Source organism: Haemorhous mexicanus, chromosome 5 (genome assembly GCF_027477595.1).
Source record: "Haemorhous mexicanus isolate bHaeMex1 chromosome 5, bHaeMex1.pri, whole genome shotgun sequence".
NCBI lineage: Eukaryota > Metazoa > Chordata > Aves > Passeriformes > Fringillidae > Haemorhous > Haemorhous mexicanus.
In genome coordinates this window covers 35,206,280-35,226,578 of record NC_082345.1, presented here as the reverse complement: position 1 = coordinate 35,226,578, position 20,299 = coordinate 35,206,280, and the positions used below count along the sequence as shown (strand labels likewise).

Genomic DNA, 20,299 nt, shown 5'->3' with positions numbered 1-20,299 from the left:
GATTACAGATCTCTGCATCTATCTATACTATTAAAGGAAAATGTTTTCATGATCCCAGAAGTACCTGCCACCTAATAAAATGAACAAACACCATGCAAAGTACAGACAGCCATTTGAATCTAACAATTAGTTCATATTTACTCTTACTTATCCTCATCATTCTTCCTGAATTTTCTTTAGACATTGTAGTTTGTTGGTTTGAATCTACGTCTGGGTTTTGTTGCTTTAGTTCTTATCTAAATTTTAAAATTACTGTTATTATTATATGAGTTTTCATAGTTGCAAGGTAAGATTGGATTGTTAAGGCAAAATTGCCTCAAACCTTCCAAAAATTTGGGCTTCGCATGCCACTAGCTACACAGAAAATTAATAGTGAAATTCATGATGTAAAGGCTATTTTAAAAAGACTGAAAACTTTCTCTTTTAGGAAAACTCTGAGTAAAATAAGAAATATGTGTGATTATAGTTTAAATATGTCCAAAAAAAGATAAAATCTGTTAGGATTCGTAGTTACCAAAACTGGATTTCCAATCACACTAATTGCTATTTGCTGTAAGACCATGGAAACATTTAAGAATACTTGAAAGTACAAGCTATTTTAGAAAGAATAGAGGGAATTTTTTTTAAAGCATTCTAACAGACATGTAAATTTTTTTTTTAATTATTTTTTCAGAATTACCTCTTCTATTGATTCTGTACTGGGACAATGCTGTTATTTTAATCAGTTGATGAAACTTAGTATTAAACATCGATATGTACATGAGTACGGTGAACTAAACATTAATGACAGAGATGGACCAGAAGCACTTCAAAATCTTTTAAAGCAAACATCCACTGGCTGCCTACAGGAGAATAACCTCTTTATCATGGGTGTGACAGAAAATAAACAGGTCTTGTTGGATCCTTCCAAAAGATGGATTGCAACTGGTGATATTCAGGCCACATTCATTAACTCCTCCCTACCTGTGCATCAGAAGGAAAATAGAGAAGATCAGAGAGTGAAGCAGAAGAGCACTGAATCTTGTGTTAATTACAGTGGGGAGAGCAAAGGCGACAATAACATGTCAGGCCAACTCACATTGCAACAGTCAGTGACAGTAGCAAGTGATAAGGAAAGAAATCTCCAGCTCTTTGGGAATGATACAGAGAGGTAAGATAGATGTCAGGTTGCTTTCAAATCGATTATGTAGATTGACAATAGGAGTGAGGATTTTTTGTTTAAAACAGAGGCACAAAACTTGTAATATGATATTTTTAAGCTTATTAGACAATAAAGAGTTATAATCAAGTGTTGCACACTAGGTTTCTGTATTAACAATTAAGAATCCTATGTGCTATTCTCCCAGTTGGTATATTAGGATCTAGATATTTATATACTTCAAATAACATTAAGACACCAGTTCAATGACACATACAAAGTTAGGAATGCAAATGACAAATGCTTTGCAGAAACATTGGAGGAGATTAACTAGAAACTAGTGTAAGGTTTTTTGCCAAAATTATCCATTAGACATTCAAAATTAATTTGTGTAAACTTTACAGTCAGTATCATTTAGAAGTCAAGAAGAAAAATTGCTTAAATCTACCATCCTAATCCCTTGATTTTGGCCAGTCTTCTGCTGTTGTGATGACTGAAGAGCTAATGGCCTGTCCTGCTTTTGGTGCTTCTCCAACACGCCTTAACCTGCTTATTAAAAGTAGAGGCAGGGGTGAGAGGCCAGTTCAGCTTGTTATGTGTCCCTAGATTTTCTCCTGCATGAAACAGACTGGTTTGTTACCTCTTTGGAATGTGTTTGCTGCTGATTTTTGTAGTTCTGGATGTACAGACAAGGGAGACAGAAGCTGGTTTTTTTGCAGAAAATCTTCAAGAATTGAGTTAAAATTTCATAAGAATTCAGTTTCAACAACAGGTATCTTGAGAACCTGAAAAGCAAGCATGGTGGGTGTGCTTCTTTGAGCTGTTTAGACTTCTGGTAAATAGGAAACTGCTCAGTAGGTACTTAAGGCACTAAAAATTTGTCATAAAATTTATGATTAGAGAGGACCATGCAATTCACTATCACCTCTCAGCAAGCTGAAAGCAAGAATTCATTAGTCAATTGCATGAGATGAATACTTCAAAAAAAATTTTGAAATAGTTAATTTAGTTTTTTGTTAATGTTTTGAATGAATTCTGTAAGTATTTTGTGGAGAGTTCTCTTCAAAACAGAATGCAGACCATTTTTTGCACTTGTCTTGACCTCTGAAGCATGATTTTTTATTTTCTTTTTTTTTACTGACTAGTAGTCCTCTATTTAAGTAGATACACTACACAAGGAAAGGAATTATGTAAAGATTGTAAATTTTGATGTCTTTTCTTTAATACACTATTCAATTGAAATGAGTATTTTGTGGAGAAAAGAATTCCAAAAGACAGTAAAGTCATAATGCAGAGCTGACATTATACTTTTTCTCCATAGGTATGAATTAGTTGAACATATATTTAGAAATTGGAATCACTGAACAGATCTAAATAGTCTGTACTTAGTTCTTGTTAAAAATGAGCAAATTAGAAAATTTCCACTTATAACCAGTGGTCAGAAGTCGTAATGGTAAAAGCAGCCAAAGATGAAATTGCACTGTTTTTCCTGTCTGCTCCATTGAAAATACCTGTCTCATTCAGTTTTCGGTATTTATCCTCTTTCATGCTTAGTGTTTGTTTTTTGGGTTTTTATGTTTGGTTGGTTTGGTTTTTGGTTTTGGTTTTTTTTTTTTTGTTTTGTTTGGCTTTTTATTGGGGGGGGTTTTGGGGGGTTTTGGGGGTTTTTCTTTTTTTTTTTTTTTAATATATTCAGTGGAAATAAGGAGACCCCTCCTATTCAGTCACTGTTAGAGCACTTTTGCTCTTAATCCTTCCTTTGAGGACTCTTCCTCTACTGTGATTATTCATGAAATAGAGCCCAGTGGAGATTAGTCCTTAGATAATTGGATTCAGAAGTTATGTGGTGTGAATATCCTCCGGTGAGCACATATATCACATCTTGATTGTAATTTCTTGTTTAGCAGCACAACTTTTCGTTTGCCTCAAAGCATAGTGCTGTGTTTTATGGTTGAAGTTTGGCAGATATGATAATCCAGTTGTATTGGTGAGGCTATGTGAATCATAAATGTATTTATTTCTCCATGAGCCTACATATGGAAGCATCCTCAATCCAGTCCTTCTGGCGGCAGTACCATGCTCAGAGGAAAAATGACTGCAATAAAACAGAGAATCATCAGTTGGTAGAAGCTTTGAGACAGAAACATGAAGCTGCCACAGTAATCCAGGTTGGTTTATGGTATTTTCTTATTTTGTAAATTTAATAACAAAATCTTTTGTTTAATTATCATCTTGTATCTATTTTTGATTATTATCTTATTAAGTTTCAAAATTAAACGTTTTTGTTTTATTTAATCAGCATAACCTTGGTGTTTCTAAACCAGATACTTCTTTACGAAAGGCTTTATAGAAACATATTTTCCCTTTACCGAAAAATATTTTCCCTTTTTTCACCAAGTATTTCCCTGAATTATTTTTACTTGATATAGTTCTAATATTAAGTTTACAAGATATTGTGCCCATGTTCTTACTGGGGCCTGTGTATGCTGTGAAACTGATGGATGCTGTGTAACCCGTGTTGAGTCTGTTATCTATGTGACTAAATAATCTTCCTGTCTCTTCTGTCCTACCTATCCATTTCTTTCCTTGTCTTCCCAACTCCAAAACCCAGGATTGCTTTATCCATATTGTCCTTGGGAACAGACCATGACCTAGGCTGGTCTATGGTAGATACTAAGCTAATAATAACAGTAAACAGAACGTGTTACTACGGGCAAGGGTTGGAGTCCACACCTTGACTCTGTTTAGTTTGGTAACCAGTATTTGCTTGCCAAGTTGACAAGGTTCATGGGGTTATTTCCTACATTTTGAAGTCAACTCTGTTGATTTTATATTTCAAGCTAACTTGGAAACATTCCATAGAGTAGATCTTATATACAAATTTCAAGAGTAACAACATGGTTTAGAAGCAAAAATTTGTTACTGGAGTATAATATGTAGCTAGCATACTAACAATTGATTTCCATAAACTTGCTTAATCCATTTTTGAACTTACTCTTGTATTTGACCTCTACTATACATTAAAGGGGTGCATTTAACAAATCTAAATAGTGATTAGTATGTGCTTCCTTTCATTTGTTTCAAACCCGGTAATTCCCAAAGAGAGTATGAAAATAAAAGTGATCTATTATTTATCTTCTGTGCATATTACAGATTCTTAGATCTTTCAGACATCCATACTTACATCCACCTTTTGTAAATAAAATTTTCATCTATTTAGTCTCTTTTCACAGTTCTCTGTAATTCTCTTTATCTTTTTGTTCTTCACTGAACCTTTGCCACGATTTGTTACAATCTTTTTTAAAGAAGCAACAAGAACTGAATTCCATAGGCAGATATAGAACCAATTTGTACAGTAAAAAAGTGGGTTTTTTGTTTCTTAAAAACTACTATGTGTAACTTTTCTCTTTGATCATGACTGAACACTGATGCTGGTGCTCTCATAGATCTCTGTTAGCCACTACCTCACAATTTACCTTTCTGCATATATCATTAGGATTGCTTTTCTCCTTTGAATCTGTAAAAGATAATTATTGCCTTTGTTGAATGAAATATATTTTCCATTTGATCACTCAGTAGTATCAGGACATTTTATCTAGATGCTTATAAAGGTCTGTAGAAAAATAGCAACAATGGAATTATAAGAAAGCAGTTCTAAAACTTTTAATAATTTTATATTTTTTTATTATCAGGAAATATGTGTGTAAAATAGTAACATTTCCAATAATTTATGGGGTTATACAGACTTTTTCTAAAAATTAATAATCTGAATGTTAGACCAGATGATGAGATTTACCCTTCCTATTTTAGTGCCTTCATTGCAGAGCCATTAAAGGTGTACAACACCACTTCTTTTATGACAGTGAGAATATTTTGTGTGGTGTTTTAAACACTTGGGGCATCTTGAATTCTAATGATGTCAAATACTGATCTGGGGAGAAGTTGCCATCTTGTATGCAGTTTTCTTAATTACATCTATCTCATTGTGATCTCTGAAGTGTTTTTTGCTGGACATGATTCTATGCTTGGCATGTGTTCTTAACACCCTTCCTAGTTTTCTAGCACTTTAATTCCTAGTGTGCTCCTTTTTCTTAGAGATGATTATGCTTTCTGGTAATATTTTTTTTAAGTAAAGACCTTAGACAGTTGAGAGAGAGTAGCTGACCCAGGTCAATTATATGAGATGTCTCCAAGAATTGCTGCATGTATACCAGAGGACATTTAGTACATCTGTATTTTTATTCTCAGTAATTTGATTGTTGGCACTCAGGTTTTTCATGTGTAGGCTTTCCTTTCAGTTTTTAATAGTCCCTGAAGGAATTGTCATATAATTAATTAGTTGACCCAGGTTTGTAGTTGAGGGAGTTGCAGGATTCCTTTCTGCTTACTTGTGGAGAGCCTCTTGAGTACTCTAAGCTTTAGACATATGCTGGCATTTAATTTGTCTTGTAGTTTTAAATGTCACATAAAGTTCAAAAAACAGATCATTGAGCTATTAAACAAAGGCCCAAGATGTTTTATCTTCCTAATGGGATAACATAGGGAATCTGGATTTGGGTTTGATCTATGGCTATGTATAACATGCTCTAAATTTTTTGTTTAGGCATTTTGGAAGGGTTGTCTTTTGAGAAAGAAACTGGCCAGTGCTCTTGCAGATGTTAAAAGTGATGAATTGGAAGATGAATATGAAGAAATAAATGTGGATGCTTTCACGTTTTCTGAAGTAAGCACAGTAATTAGCATAAAGTCTTCACTATTCTTCTTAAGCAATCATGTAGGTCTTGGAAATAAAAAATATGGAAAGATTAGAATTAACTACCAAGATTAGAATTAACACGTTGGGCGTCCAGAAATAAAGAAGCATTTCTTATTTATAGCTGATTTAAATTTATTTGTCTTGGATTAACTGCTTCCTGCTCTTTGAGATGCTCTGGTACTTATTCTGCTATTAATGTCACACCCACTGTAGAATGCCTTATATTTTTACAGCTGAAGGAAAATCAAATGAGAATAAGGAAACAGTTGCTTTTGTTCCAAAATGCTGATCTTTTTAGTACTTCAGTAACAAATTATGATTTCAGTAATATTTTAATGTGTATTTTGTTCATTTTCATTATATAATGAGATCAAATTAGAAAATAATTGCAACACTGAGTGTCAGCTATATTCCAGTAAAAAGAACATATCCCCAAACCAAAAGGTGAAGTAGGCTTATTATCTTATGTGTAGTGTGATAAAAAGATCAGAGGTTTAAATACAGTAATAAATTATTGTATGGTTAAATCAGAAAAAAAAAAAAAAAAAAAAAAAACAAAACCCCACACACTTAGCAGCTCTGGTATGCCAAATGACCAGAAATTATTACTAGATATTTTTACAAGTTATATAGAGTTAGAAATGCTCTTTCAGTTTCAGGAGGATTGAAACTGGATGAGAAGCTTCCATTCTAAAAAAATAAAAGTGGGCTCTAGAGGAATTTGAGGAACAACATAACATTTAAAACTGAATTTAGCTATACTTAGGTAAAAAGTGAAAAATGTCTATGGAATCAATACTGCCGTTCAGTAAACAAGAAGAATCTTTAAAGAAATATTTTCTTTATAGCCTCAAAAGACAATCTATATGGGAAGTTCTAGACACAGTATGCATATTATTTAGTAAGGCAGCTGTTGATGAGTCAACTATGTACTTGTCTGGAGACCTGCTTTCTCTAATTGCTCACATTCATTGGCTGCCCTTTCTTTTTTTATTTTTAATGGTTTCAGATAAAGCAAGGAAAGCTAACAGCAATGTGGCCTTTTGAGACCTAAGAGGATATAACTAAGATTTTTTTCATGAACCCTTGTCTCTGAATGTGCTTATTCAGGTGCTGTGTCTTTGCAAGAGCCATTTATCAATATTCCACTGTAATGTTGCAGAGGAGATTGATGCAGTAGCCCTGCTACTGGCAGGACTAGGTCCCATTTATAATTAGATGTTTGTATGGATCATGGAGCTATGAAACCAAGTATGCTGCTGGTTGGTGCACTGCAGTTTACAGTTGATCGGTCTTTGGTCATGTGATACCAGGCTTCTTTTACCAGCTCCTCCCCATAGAAAATAGCTGGGTTTTCTCTGAAATTATTGCCAATGTGTTGATGACTTAGGGAAATTTTATTTTCTTTCTTCTCCTTTTTAGCAACTATTTTAAGGTACATTTTTCAAATACTGCTTTATTTAAGAGCATGCAAAGGGTTTAGGCAGAAGTTCCAAGAATCATTTGGTAGACGGGAAATGTGTGTGTGTAAACATAGAGATCTGGCTTAAATTTTAGGATTTTTTTTATTTTAATTTTAAATACATATACAAAGCAGTTTCATTAGCTGATGTTCTCTGATCCCTGGCTTCTTTCTAAAATAATAAAAAGCAGAACGTTGAAGGTTTTATTTCTTCACACAGGAAGGAAGTATCTGTTCGTATGTTACGGAAGGAAAATATCCTGTTTTGAATTACTCAGCCAGTAGGCCAGAGTTTTACACACAGTAATTCGGTTGAGCCATTCTCGTTTCTCTCTGTCTGGCCCAAATAACCCTGTCATGTTTGGTTTTGGGTTTTTTTAATTGCTTAACTGAAAACTACACAGACAATTCCATCTTTCTGTCAGCAAGACAATTGCATTTGGGCAGGTGTTCCTGAGGCCAAGGAGAAATGGAAGGGATGGAGAAGGCAGGAGAAAGAAGCCCAGCTGATTTCAGAGAGATTTGTACTGTATTACCCTCTGCTGTTGCCGCACTTATTTTTTCTTTTTTTTTCCCCAAATTACTACTGAGTTTATCGATAATTAAATAAAACATGGATTTAGGGAGAAATTCTCAGGAAGTGTTTACATTGAGATGGTGAGAGGTGAGCCACGAGCTGGCATTTTAATTTGCACAGCAGGCTCAAAGGCTGAACTGTGGACTGATGTCAAATAAGTTACTCAAGCCCTTAACTTCTTGTAATGAAAAATATAATGACATCTGTTTTCTACAGAGCAGTGTATGTGATAAATTTACAGTGTATGTGTCTGTGAAGTATTTTTTTTTCAGTGAGTGATTATTTCAATGTTCAGCATTGATGACTGTAATTAGAATTATACCCTGCAATATTTATCATATTTTTTCTTTTTTTTTTTTTTAATGTATATATTGTTTGTCCTGAAAAGTGGGTTTTGAGAAATGTGTGGCATAACTATACTAGGCATAGAGTATAGGCATCTGCTCTGTCTAGCCCAGACTAGTTACTCAGTACTAGGTTGTCTCTTTCCATGTGTCTGTAGCTCTTTCATTCTCTGCAGTTGGGTAATACCAAATCATGTGGACTTCCTACTCCTGGAGAAACTAGCAGCAGAAACTTGGAACAGTCTGTACTTCCTATTCCTTCCTTTCTGGTCTCAGTGTTTTATAGCAAAGTGCTGAAGCAGAGCCAAGTAATGACACATGGTATCAGTGGCTATCTGTTGTGTCTCAAACAAGTGTGTAGGGAGGAGTACATATTGCTGGGCTAAGAGATCCCATATGCTAGGGCTTGAAGGAAGAGAAAAATATTTGGATACCATTTTGTACTGCAGATTTCAGTGTTGTATAGGGTGAGTGAAATGAGAGAGAAGGGCAGAAAAACCTTTCCTTATTGGAAACTGATACAAATGTTTAAAAGCTTTTTGAATAGTTTACTATTTTGTGTTGTGGTGTTTAGGTTTTTCTTACGCTGTTATGTAGGTTTCAGTCATTATGATTTTATTCAGTGTTATCCAACATTCTACAAAATCACTACTGTGCAAGCACCTCTCTGAACCGTTTGTAAATATCGCAGTGCAATAAGTCACTAGGCATCAGTCTTCACAAAAAAAATGTGTAAAATCTTTATTATAAACTCGGTGTACCCAGGTGTTCCATGGAAGGTGAGGCTGTGAAACAGCATGGGGGAAACCCTAGTCTTTGACAAAGATCTTCATTTATGCCCATTGAACAACAGTAGATTTTTACTACAAGCTAAACACTGTATCACAGGAAGCATGTATTGCATGTTATTGGGCTAGAGGAATGGGCTTTATCTTTCTAACAATACCATGAATGCTAGTCTTTTCACCTGAACCATTGCTGATACCTTCTTGTATTCATATCAGCTCCCATATATTGCCAAAGCCATTCAGAGGCAATTGATGGCAGTAGTGTTTTGTGTCTGTCTAATTGTGCAGTGTCAAACAGGCTATCCCAGATGACATGAATGATCTGGCCAACAGATGTTTCACAAAGTATGAGCCTGGTATTTAGTGATATCTTCATGTCTTTCATGTGGACTTTGGAGAATTCCAGCCTACATGCTCCAGAAGGCTGATCTTAAGGCAACCTTTCATCAGCAGTCCATCCTTGTAGCAAACGATCTACAAGGCAGAGCTCACTTTACCTCTGGTGGATGAAATCTGACAGCACATTTTCTTGACACAGCTCTTACTTCTGTACCATCTAAATATTGTTGTTTTCTTGATGCAAATATGATATGAGCCAAATGCAAAATGTCTAAACTTGCCAAGGTGTCATAAAGCGGAATAAATTAAATATGAGGAGTTTTTAGTCTTTACCCTGAGCAATGATCACTGAATAAATTACCATTTTCTACACTGAATAAATGTATGGACACATCTTATTCTCATCAAGAGAAACATCAATATTGATGATTACATGGCACACCAAGTAAGTACTCTATTTTAAAAACTTCATTTTTAGTTTAATTTAAATCATTTTAGTCATACTTTGTCAAAAATAAATTTGCTTTATAAGTTGCAACCAAGTTAAAAAGAAATCCATTACTGCTCTGTTCATCAAAGGAGATAACACTCTTGCCCTGAGACAGTGTTGTTCTTTTTCTGAGGTTGATTATGTAGAGTTTTTTTAAAATCCAGCCTTTTTGACAGCTTTTGAAATTATTGTTCAGGAGTTTCCTTCTCTTTTTTTTTTTTTTTATTGCATATCCATGCTCAGGCATATAGCCATTCCTAATTTTTGCTTGCCTTCCAAAGCAGGTAGGTAGCAGTTTTATTTTTCTTTCTTCTCATCATTTTTTTTCTGTTCTGAGGGGTCGAAAGAATAAGAACTAGCTCATGTGTGCTAACTCTTAATAAGTAAACAGTAATTAGAAAAAAAGTTTCCTCGTGTCTCCCATCTTCAATTTTTTTAGCACATGTCCAAACTAACCCATATGATGTGTTTTGTTTGCTTTTCTGATAATCCTTCATAATGTGGTTTGTCTCAGACTGGGAGCTTACGAAATGTGAGCTTGTGGCAGTGATAGCTGTTTTCTGACTAGCGCCAGGACATAAGTGTAGCCCATGGATTAGAAGGTCCCCATAACAGTTCTTGTATCTTGACACTCTTGTGTATGTCTAGCTCCTGCAATTGCTTATGAATGTCAGAACAGCATCCAGCTTTTCTGTTTTGTATGCTGCAAAGAATATGATCCTTTTTTCATCAAATTTCACGTAAAGTTACAGTGTTGTAGAAAAACAGAAAAGCGTCTGTTGAAAACTTCATTAGATCCATACCCTTCTTTTAAAAAGGAGGAAAAATCTCTCTCCTAAGCAATATATTGAAGGATCAATCTTTTTTCCATCAGTGTTTATCAATAATCTCTTGATATGTCCCTCTTGCTTCAGCTGCTGTGTTAGTAGGTTGCATGCCATTCATAGTCGGTGGCATCTGCGGATGCATAAAACTTCTACCATTTTCAGCAGTGCTGCTTATCTCATTTCCTAGTCATCTCAGATAGTCTGGGCTTAGAAGTAGGTTGTTGCAGTCAGTACCTGAAAAAATAAACACAACCCCAGCTACTAAAGGCTGTTGCTAACACTCCAGCTTCACAGCTCATGCAGGATGCCCTCTGGTTGCTTTCTGGCATTCCACCATGAGATCTCTGTTCTTCCTACCACCTGAAATGCTGTTAATTTTTAAACAAAACCTATCTTCATCACTTGTCTCTATCCAGTTCTTGGTTAAATAGCCAGATTCAAACAAATACTTCCCAAAGGATAGCCTCCTAGTAATGCATGGCACTACAGATATATAATTTGGATCCTACATGTAGGAAATGGTGTAGTATTTTTCTAAATTATATTTAGCTTCTCTGACATACCAAAGGATAGCAATATCATAAATTATAATTCGTAGTCTTATATCTCCAAAGGCAAAGTCAAGCATCAAAATTGAATAAGCAAGGCAAGAAATGGAAAAATGTAAGTGAAAAAAAAAAGCTTTCATTCTTTGAAGTTTCTACGCAGTACTGTAGCCTCAAATGAAAATTGTTCTAAGCCAAAAGCATCATTATAAGTGGAATCAATAACACAGTCATACTCATTCTCAATGAGTATATCTCCATCTGGAGTCTCTTGAAAGCTGAGCTAAGGATCTCTAATTGTTGAATACATCTTCCCTAAATTCTTTAATTTTTGTGTAATGTTGAAACTGATGTTTTGGTATAGATATAGGGTGCGTTTAAAATATCTAGTTAAAGATCTAATATTTAGCATGTCCACATACATTGATTTCCATTGAAAGAGATTTTTTATTATTCCCTATTTACAAATTTCAGGAGCTAACCTATTTGATTTGTTTGGGTTCTCTGAGAAGAAGCCATTGATTCAGAGAATATTGTTATTGAATTAAATTGCAGTTCTTATGTGGGGAACCAAAGAGGAATGTGAGCTGTCAGCTTGTGTGATCCTCTGCACTTGAATCTCTGCATGTCTCATTGCCTGGAGCTTGAAATCCTTTGGATTTAGCAGAAAGTAGATGTTATCCAATTGCAGCACAGCTTAACTCCCCTGAACATATGCAAGTCCAAGGGAACAGATAGGATGCATCCAAGGTGGTTGAACAAGCTGTCTGGTACCATTTTGAGGTTACTCTCTATCATCTTTGAAAGATCACAGCAACTGGGGACTGGAAAAGGGCAGACATCGCACCCATCTTCAGAAAATTGAAGAGGAAGATCCAGGGAACTAGAAGACATCAACATGATCTTATTTTCTGGGACTGCTTGTAGTAAATAGATTTAGAAGCCATTTCTAAATCCGTGAAAGAAGACGATTGTGAGAATCTAGTGTGGGTTTACCGAGGACTCATCACCTTAATTGTTTTCTGTCATAAGGTGAATGGATATTATGAATTATTATGAATAAGAGGAGTGCAGTGCATATTGCACGTCTTTATTTTAGCAAGTCTGTTAACTATCTCCCAGAGTCTTATTCCCTAAATTTCTTGAGATATGGGCTGGAAAACTAGACACTAAGGTCACTGGCAAATTGACTGGACTACCAAGCTCAAATAGTTGCATTTCGTGGTGCAAAATTACAGTCATAATTAGTGGTGGACAGTAATTAATGGAGCCCATCATGGATGGTAGGGGGACCAAAACAGTAAGAAATTTAATCAGCTACCTGTCTGATGGAACAGAATGCAATCTCAGGTGTGCAGATGACACTGGGTTGAGGGAAGTGGTTGGCATGCTGGAGGATCAGGGTGTTTTTAAGAGCAGCCTGCAAGGGCTAGATAGACAGGCTGACCAGAGCCTCATAATGTTCAACAAGAGCAAGTGCAAAGTCCAATCTATAGGCAATACTGTTGGCCAGGGTCTGAATTTCTAGGAAGCAGTCTCAAAGAAAGGGATGTGTAGTCATAATGGAGTTTCCATGTAATGCTTTAGTTGCTAACAGTGAATGCAAAGAATGGTAAAAAACCCCAAACACCTCATATGCTATAATACAGTCTTAATTTAGCTAAAAGTTATTTAGGTTTTGTCTAGTTTGTCCTAGAATAGAGTGAGCCAAAGAAATTCTAAATGCTAAATACTGTCCTACTACTCACTGTAGGATTTTTTTTACATGAAAAATACTTTAAAACTTTTTTTTTTATATAGAAGTAGAAATAGCTATTGATCATTTCATAAACCAGGAAAACATCCCAAAGAATCAGCTTCTTTCCAAAGAGTATCATTACATGTCCCAAAAGATTTAAGGTGTTGAGAATACAGGCATGAATGCACAAATTTCAACTTGCAGATTCATTTGTGGATAATTTATTTCAAATAAGAGAGACAGTGCTAGAGACATATAAGGAAGACAATATAAGTGAAGCTGAGAGATAATTTAGATGTACCTCTTTAGAATTAAGGATTTTGTAGTGTAATTAGAGGTTAGTTAACAAAGATTGCAAAAAATCTTTGTTTATGACTTAGCCCTTCTTTGCTCTTTAGCTTCCAAAACCTTTTTTTTTTCGTTCTTCTTTCTGAAATAGGGACTTTTGAGCAAGAAGGAAAAGTTGTCTTGAAATTGAATCTAATCTTTCATGTGACCTGAGCTTTGAAACATGTTAAAGGTTAAATGACTATAAACTTCTGACTAGTCTATTTTTTATTACCCTGTGCTTCTGCATGACTTCCTTTCTTAAGACAAAATTGCAAGCTGAAGCACAGCTTTCTTTTCTATTGTGTTTTAGTAGTCATTATCTAAGCTGGATAAAACATTTTGGGTTATGTTCCTTCAAAATTCTTTAAGTGCATGGTATTTAAGGGGTAGTGTTGAGAGGTTCCTTGGCTGTTTTGGTTTTTTTTTAAGTTTTAGCTCATTGCCTCTTGAAAGTTTTGTTTCTTTGTTTTCATGGAAGTAGAAAACTTCAGAAAAGGTTTGTAGAGACATAGCAGCAAAAATTTGTCATATGCCAGAGTCAGAGAGGGGAAGTCCTGAAGACTCCTGTCATTTTAATGGGGATGAAGAATATCTGGGGTATTAGACCCATTTTGAGGAGTGGATTGAAGGTTCCAGGAGCTTGGTGTTTATTGAGATGGGTGGAGGTTTATATCTCAGATTTTTCAAGAATATATTTCTGATGCTTACTTGAATCATGTCTAACCTCTGAAGCTGAAGTTACCATTTACACATCGGCATTTTTTATTCCTGTATTCAAAGAAAGCACACAGAGCTTCCTTTGAACGCTGTCAGGAGTAAGATAAAATGCATTTTTAGAAAAGTTTAGGTCACCTAGGTTGTGAATGACTGCCATGAATTACAATAAGAGTCATATTTTTGGAGATTTAAGTATATAGATATTCAACCTTTTATTTGAATGAAAACTTCTGTGGTCCTTGAAATTTTCATTGTTCATTTACTTTTCCACAATAAATTCTTCTCGTTTTATTTGCATTTGTGTTAACACATTGGTACATGTATCAAGTGTAAGTATATATATATATATATATATATATATATATATATATATATATATATATATATATAAGGATTTTAGAGAACAGCTAGTTTTCCAAGCTTATTAAAAAATTAGGAAAAATTACATTCTACAATAAAACTTTCTCTAATGTTTTTGTTAACAGAATGTGATATTTCCAGTAATCATCAATGTATCCTTCTTAGAAATGGACAACTCCCCTTGTGTTCTCATTTTCCTGCAAGAATGTACTCTAATAATTAAGCAGTTTTTGTAGGTGTATAAAATCTCTTGAGGTCAATTAATCGTTGCAATGTTTCTCTGGAATTCATATGATACTCACTACTTTTTTTGGCTTGAAACTTTGTTCAGTTTTAGCAGTCATAAGAATGCAGAACCCAGATTTCTTTTCTAATGTATATATATTGTCTAATATAAAAACAGGGTTGAAAAAGAAGCATTGCCAAAGGTTAAAATAACCTTTATTAGTGAGCTAACCTATTTATCTTCAGCACATAAAATATGTGAAAAATACTGGAAGACAAACTCAGAGAAAAGGAATGTTTTTCCTACTGCTTTAAGTTCAGATATATATTTTCTGTAAAATGTGCATCCTCTAAGCTACCTAATTAAAAAGATTCTATAATTTTTTATAATGTTGTTAGATACGTTTATGTGTAGATTTAAAACAGTAGAGTTTAGGCTGAATTTTTGTAGTAGTGCAAGTAGAATAATATTGCAGCTAATAGAAGATTCAGTTGAGAAAGTTCATATCTGACGTTTTCTTAGCTTTGGAAGTTATTTATAAAGTCTGGATCTGAGCTGATGCTCAACTTCCTAACATTGAACTACGCTTTACACATGAACTTGAGTTTCACAGAAAAACTAGTCCATAGAGTAATCTGATTCCTCAAAGGAATGGATGAAAGAAAAGGCTAAATACACAAATATATTCAGATCTTTAATTTCAAAGGAAGTTTTCAATCACAGTCTATCAACAATATACAAAAGAACACAGAAAAGTGATCTGGTTCTTCTGTTTCAGCTGTAAGAGCTAAAAATTTGTGATTTCTTAAGAAATTTGTTAAAACTTATTTAGGATTTAAGATAAGAATTTACCAGCAAATACTCAGGCCTTGGCAGAAATAAGTTTAGTTTAAAAAGAAATGAAATATGTTTTCCTGGACTAGCATGATATTTAAATGAAATATCCTACAAAGTGAAATATGTTTGCCAGGAACCAAGAGAGAAAGTTACAGCTTTCTGCCAGATGAAGGACAGTGCAGTGGGCTGGCTGGGAGTATCTAGAGGGTTAACCTTCAGCATAAGATCCCTCGGCCTCACCACTCCCCCTCCCCACTCAAAGCAAGTATTTAACCTAGAGGATGTTTAACATCAGGAAAAGTAGTTCTTCATGTGGAATGTATTGCCCCAAAATAATTTTTGTAAGCTTATTTAAAATAGTCACAGAAGGATGTTGAAAGTTTTGCCTTTCATTTGTCTTTGTTTTTACTTTTTATTGTCTTTCAGTAAACTAGACTTTAACTGCACTATTTAAATATACTCACTAAAAACAGGAAATTAGGACATCACCAGCCTGAAGAACTTTATTCAAATTTGTATTCTATAGAGAAGACTTAATGGAAAGATTAATTCTCATTCATTTATTTGTTTACTCTAATTACATTGTATTCTTATAGAAAACAAATTTGAATGTGAAGAGGGTAGATACTTTGTAACATGTGGTTGAAAAAGGGTCATTCCTCCTAAGGATGATGCTAATGGCCTACCTCACAGAGGTGAGCAGAAGTACAGAAAAACATATTGGATAAAACTAGGGAGATGAACTGGAAAGAAGAGTGAATCTTTCTTCAAAGCAGAGTACTGCTTTGAAGTACTATTTCTATGAAATTCTAATGTGGAAATAATGTTTCTGGTAGAAGATTCTTTTTCTTTTTCCCTTGCCATCCTTCCTGTTAGGCTATAATGATCAGGAGCCAATCATTACTCTTAGTTCATGGTATGTTTTCGATGCTAGCTTGCTTCTACTTGTCTATATTGTTGGGTAATTTACTTGTTTTTTTCTTAAAATACTATATAATTAAAGGCACTATATAAATATCAATATTTTTTTTTCTAAACCATTGCTGTCCTCTAAACAGTGCATGAGTCAATGAGGAGATGAAAGAAGAAAGGAAAGAGGTATAAAGAGTTAGTTTCCCTGATTTTCAAAGGTAGTTTCACTGTTTTCTTAGGTGGTGATTCTGAGGTCCATCGCACTTGGGGTATCTTCAGCTCCTGTGGTGTCCACCATGATGTTCTTTTGAAGCTAATCTACACCACTTCAGCAGTTACATCCTATGAGTCATATACATGATTTGCATTCTTTCTAGGTTGACATATGTCACCGTTAGGTCGGACGTGACGTACATACACGGGATCAGGGTCCAAGAAGAAAAAAGTTTTTATTCTGCGTGTTCTCCAGTTTATATACTCTTAACAAAGCATGATCTTAAGTCATTAACTACATCACAATAACTTATTATATTCATTGGTGCAAAGCAATCAGCATCAATATAATTGGCAAAAGTTTTACAGAAATGTAATAAGGCACGTATACACATCTACTTATGCACCTAGTCTAGCTTGCCAAAATTCTCATGTATCTTTTCTAATCTGTTTCCATGCTGACGGCCTTGTCTTCTTCCTTGCTATGGATACACTCAAAAATCATCAATTGTTATTTCTTCTATTAACTCAGCTTTGCTTGCAGGCCAGCTGTCAAGCCCCTCCACAGACACAGAGATGACATGGCAAACATGCTGACCAGATAGTTGCATTTGTCATTAGAAAATAGGTAACTGTTTTAGGGTGAGGAATATTTGCCTAGATTTTAGCAGAAAGTCCTTAAACCACCAGTTTCCAAGGTCTAAAAGAATGTACTAACGGAAGGATTGTCCTCATCATGTCCAACTTTTTTCATTCTTTCCATAAGCAAGTGCTGCTGAACTCTTCTGGAAGCAGAGTACTGATGTAGATGGATGTTTGCTCTGACTAGAACAGTGTTGTTAGATGTCAAACGCTGGCCTTTCTTTTCAGCCTGTATTGTTAATGCCTTTTTGCGTCCTCTGCTTTAAACCATAGTGCAGTTTCAGGAACTGGTTTGGTTTCTATTATGCTCTTGTGATCCTCCTTGATCTCAGAGAGATGAAAGGCAGTATGTGATGGCATTATTCACAGTTTGGACAGTTTCTTGTAGAAGTGCTTCAAAGCCTGAGTGTAAGTTTGACACTGTCCTGAGAACTGTTTTTTGTTCATGGTGTAAATATGACTCAGAACAGCCCTAATTACATGTATAGTAATGATATATTATAAAAGATTACTTAGCTCCAGAATGTAATCCAGAGCACATAAAAAATGCCTTGGATTAGATTTTGTAAATAACGTTTGCACTAAAACTCGATTTTTGGGCAGCTCATTCAGACCCAATTAAAGTCAGCAGAGCCATTCTCACTCACTTTGCTCATTGTAGGATTAAATTCTGTTTCTGAGACTACACAAGTTCAATGCTTGATGTAAATAGTCATTGCATTTTGCAAAGGACGCAATTGAGTAAATACTAGAGAAATTAAGGACAAACAAAATGAAGAAGGTTGTATTTCTTATGCCATGAAAAAAAAAATCCCTAAACCGCCAGAGTTTGGTAATGAGCTGCACAATCAAAGGAGGAACCCTGTAATAATAGTGTCTCAAAGGATAAAAAATGCATTATGAATCAGGATAAAAAGTTCTTGATCCTGATGGATAAATGGAAATAGCTAATAATATTAAAGTTTCATTATTAAAATTCAGAAAGAAGATCCTAGCACCAAATAGATTCATGCCTCCTTCTTCCTGAAGAGTGGTATCATGGAGAATTGGATTGTGTTTGAAAATTTAAAAATTGATTTCAAATGGGTTAACAAAAAAAGTGGAAAAAGCAATAGAAAGCTCTGTATATGTTTTGTGTGTTTTTAAAACTTGAAACTTAAATTAATTAATACAGATCTTTTTGAAACAAACTCTGGAATTAAAGTATAAAGGATACAAAAGCATAAAAGTTATCTTCAGGTGAACTAATATGTGTTAAATAAACAGTGTGTGATTGACACATATGTGTAAAGCCACATTGTATACCTTGCATTTAGTAAATTACCTAATTTGGCTTTAGAAATAAATACAAGTATAGCACACCTATCGCTGTTTGTATACACCATACAGTCAAAAGCTGACATTTTATTTGCTTTGTAATTCATCTCAGATTGTTGGTTTTTAATCTTAGTGACCAATATCTGTAGAAACAGATCTGGTTTTAAGCCTTAGGTGTTGGTAAATCTGTCATAAACTTTTCATGAGGACTGTTTATAGGAAAGGTGTGGGCAAATGTTTCTTGAGCTTAGTGCTGTGAAAATGCCCAGGCAAAATATAATGGAAGGGAGTGTTTGAAAATCAGTTGTGTTTACTTTTGTGGACAAAGCAAACATCATTGTGGTATATTTTTAGATTATGCTGTACATTTATAGGAGTAAAAGATGTACTTAATATTAAATAAGTTGTCTTTTTTTTATTGTTGTGCATATTTATACCTTTGATTCATCCTTTTATCTTTTTAGTGATATTTCTTTTCAACACTTAGGACACTGAATTACATTCTCTAGGCTACAAAAGAAATAAAACCACTACTAGTACTAAATTAATAAATAGCAAACACTGGGCTAGGAAAATATTAGTTAGACAAGTTTTTAGTATTAAGAGTTTAATTGAGTTATGGTACAACTATAAAGCAAAAGGATTCAATCAATGTACTGCTAAGTGATTCTTGTTCCAAAAAATTGGCTATATCTTTGAAGTGTTATTTCTCATTGGGATTTTTGTTTAGGTTTCGGTTTTTTGTTTGTTTGTTTGGGGGTTGTTTGGTGTTGGTGCTTTTTTTTTGTTTGTTTGGGTTTTGTTTTGTTTGTTTTTATAAACTATTTCATCATAGAAGTAAAAATTCAACTAGCCAGCATAGAGGCTTGGCCTGAAATTTGATATCAGAGCTTGGATAATACTCACTGCTACTGGAAGACCTCTAAGTACTCAGGTAAATAATGGACACATCACAGTACACATGGATTAAGTTGATTGACATTTAAATTGTGCAAGAAGTTGAAATCTACCTCTCTAACACGTATATTGATTCTTCTGCAAATAGAGGAGAAAGAAAAATTTCCAAAATTTGCTGTTTTCACATACATGTATATACCAGCACTGTTGACTGGACGGTAGGCCCAGTCTTGAAAAATAAGTAAAAAATTCCCATCTGAAGAATGAAAAATATGATTTGAAAAGTGAAATTGAGAAGTATATTTAAAAAGCACAAGGAGGATTAATATCTATTTTCAGTGGAAGTTTTCAATCAGATGTTGTACCTTTTTCATAGCTTTTCTTTTTGACCATTCTGCTGGAATTGTTGTAGCTTTGTCTCTGCTGAGATATGAACTTGTCAGTCTTCTATATTCAAATAGTACCAATGTCACATTAATTTATCACCTCTGGGATTTGATTTACTGCAGTCTGCTTTCTGGAATGATTTTTTTTTTAACGACAATTGCGTGAATCGACCACTCAGTGGTTATCAGCATGAGAGTAATCACATCACTGAGGAGACATAAATTGGTGGGTTGTAGATAACTGTTAAAGAATGTGATACATTTTATTTGTTGCATGCCTTGCAGTTTATTTATATAGATTTCTTAACATACACCACCACCCAAGAGAGGAGATACATTCAAATGGATAATGTTATGTATTTATCATGAATTGAAATGTTGAGGGGAAGAGTGGTTGTCTGTTCATAATGAGGCCATAGAATTTTTCCAGATTTATTAAATAAAGGAATGAAACTCAA

At 34.5% G+C, this 20,299-nt stretch overlaps 1 protein-coding gene across 1 annotated transcript in view; it reads left to right on the top strand.

The window, feature by feature from the left end:
* The window catches only part of LRRIQ1 (leucine rich repeats and IQ motif containing 1), a 102,678-nt gene that overhangs the window by 30,854 nt on the left and 51,525 nt on the right, over positions 1 to 20,299 (top strand). The window contains exons 16-18 of the mRNA XM_059846840.1: positions 674 to 1,150; positions 3,168 to 3,306; positions 5,742 to 5,861. Of these exons, the coding sequence (XP_059702823.1) occupies positions 674 to 1,150; positions 3,168 to 3,306; positions 5,742 to 5,861 (736 nt within the window). The remainder of the gene's footprint in view (positions 1 to 673; positions 1,151 to 3,167; positions 3,307 to 5,741; positions 5,862 to 20,299) is intronic.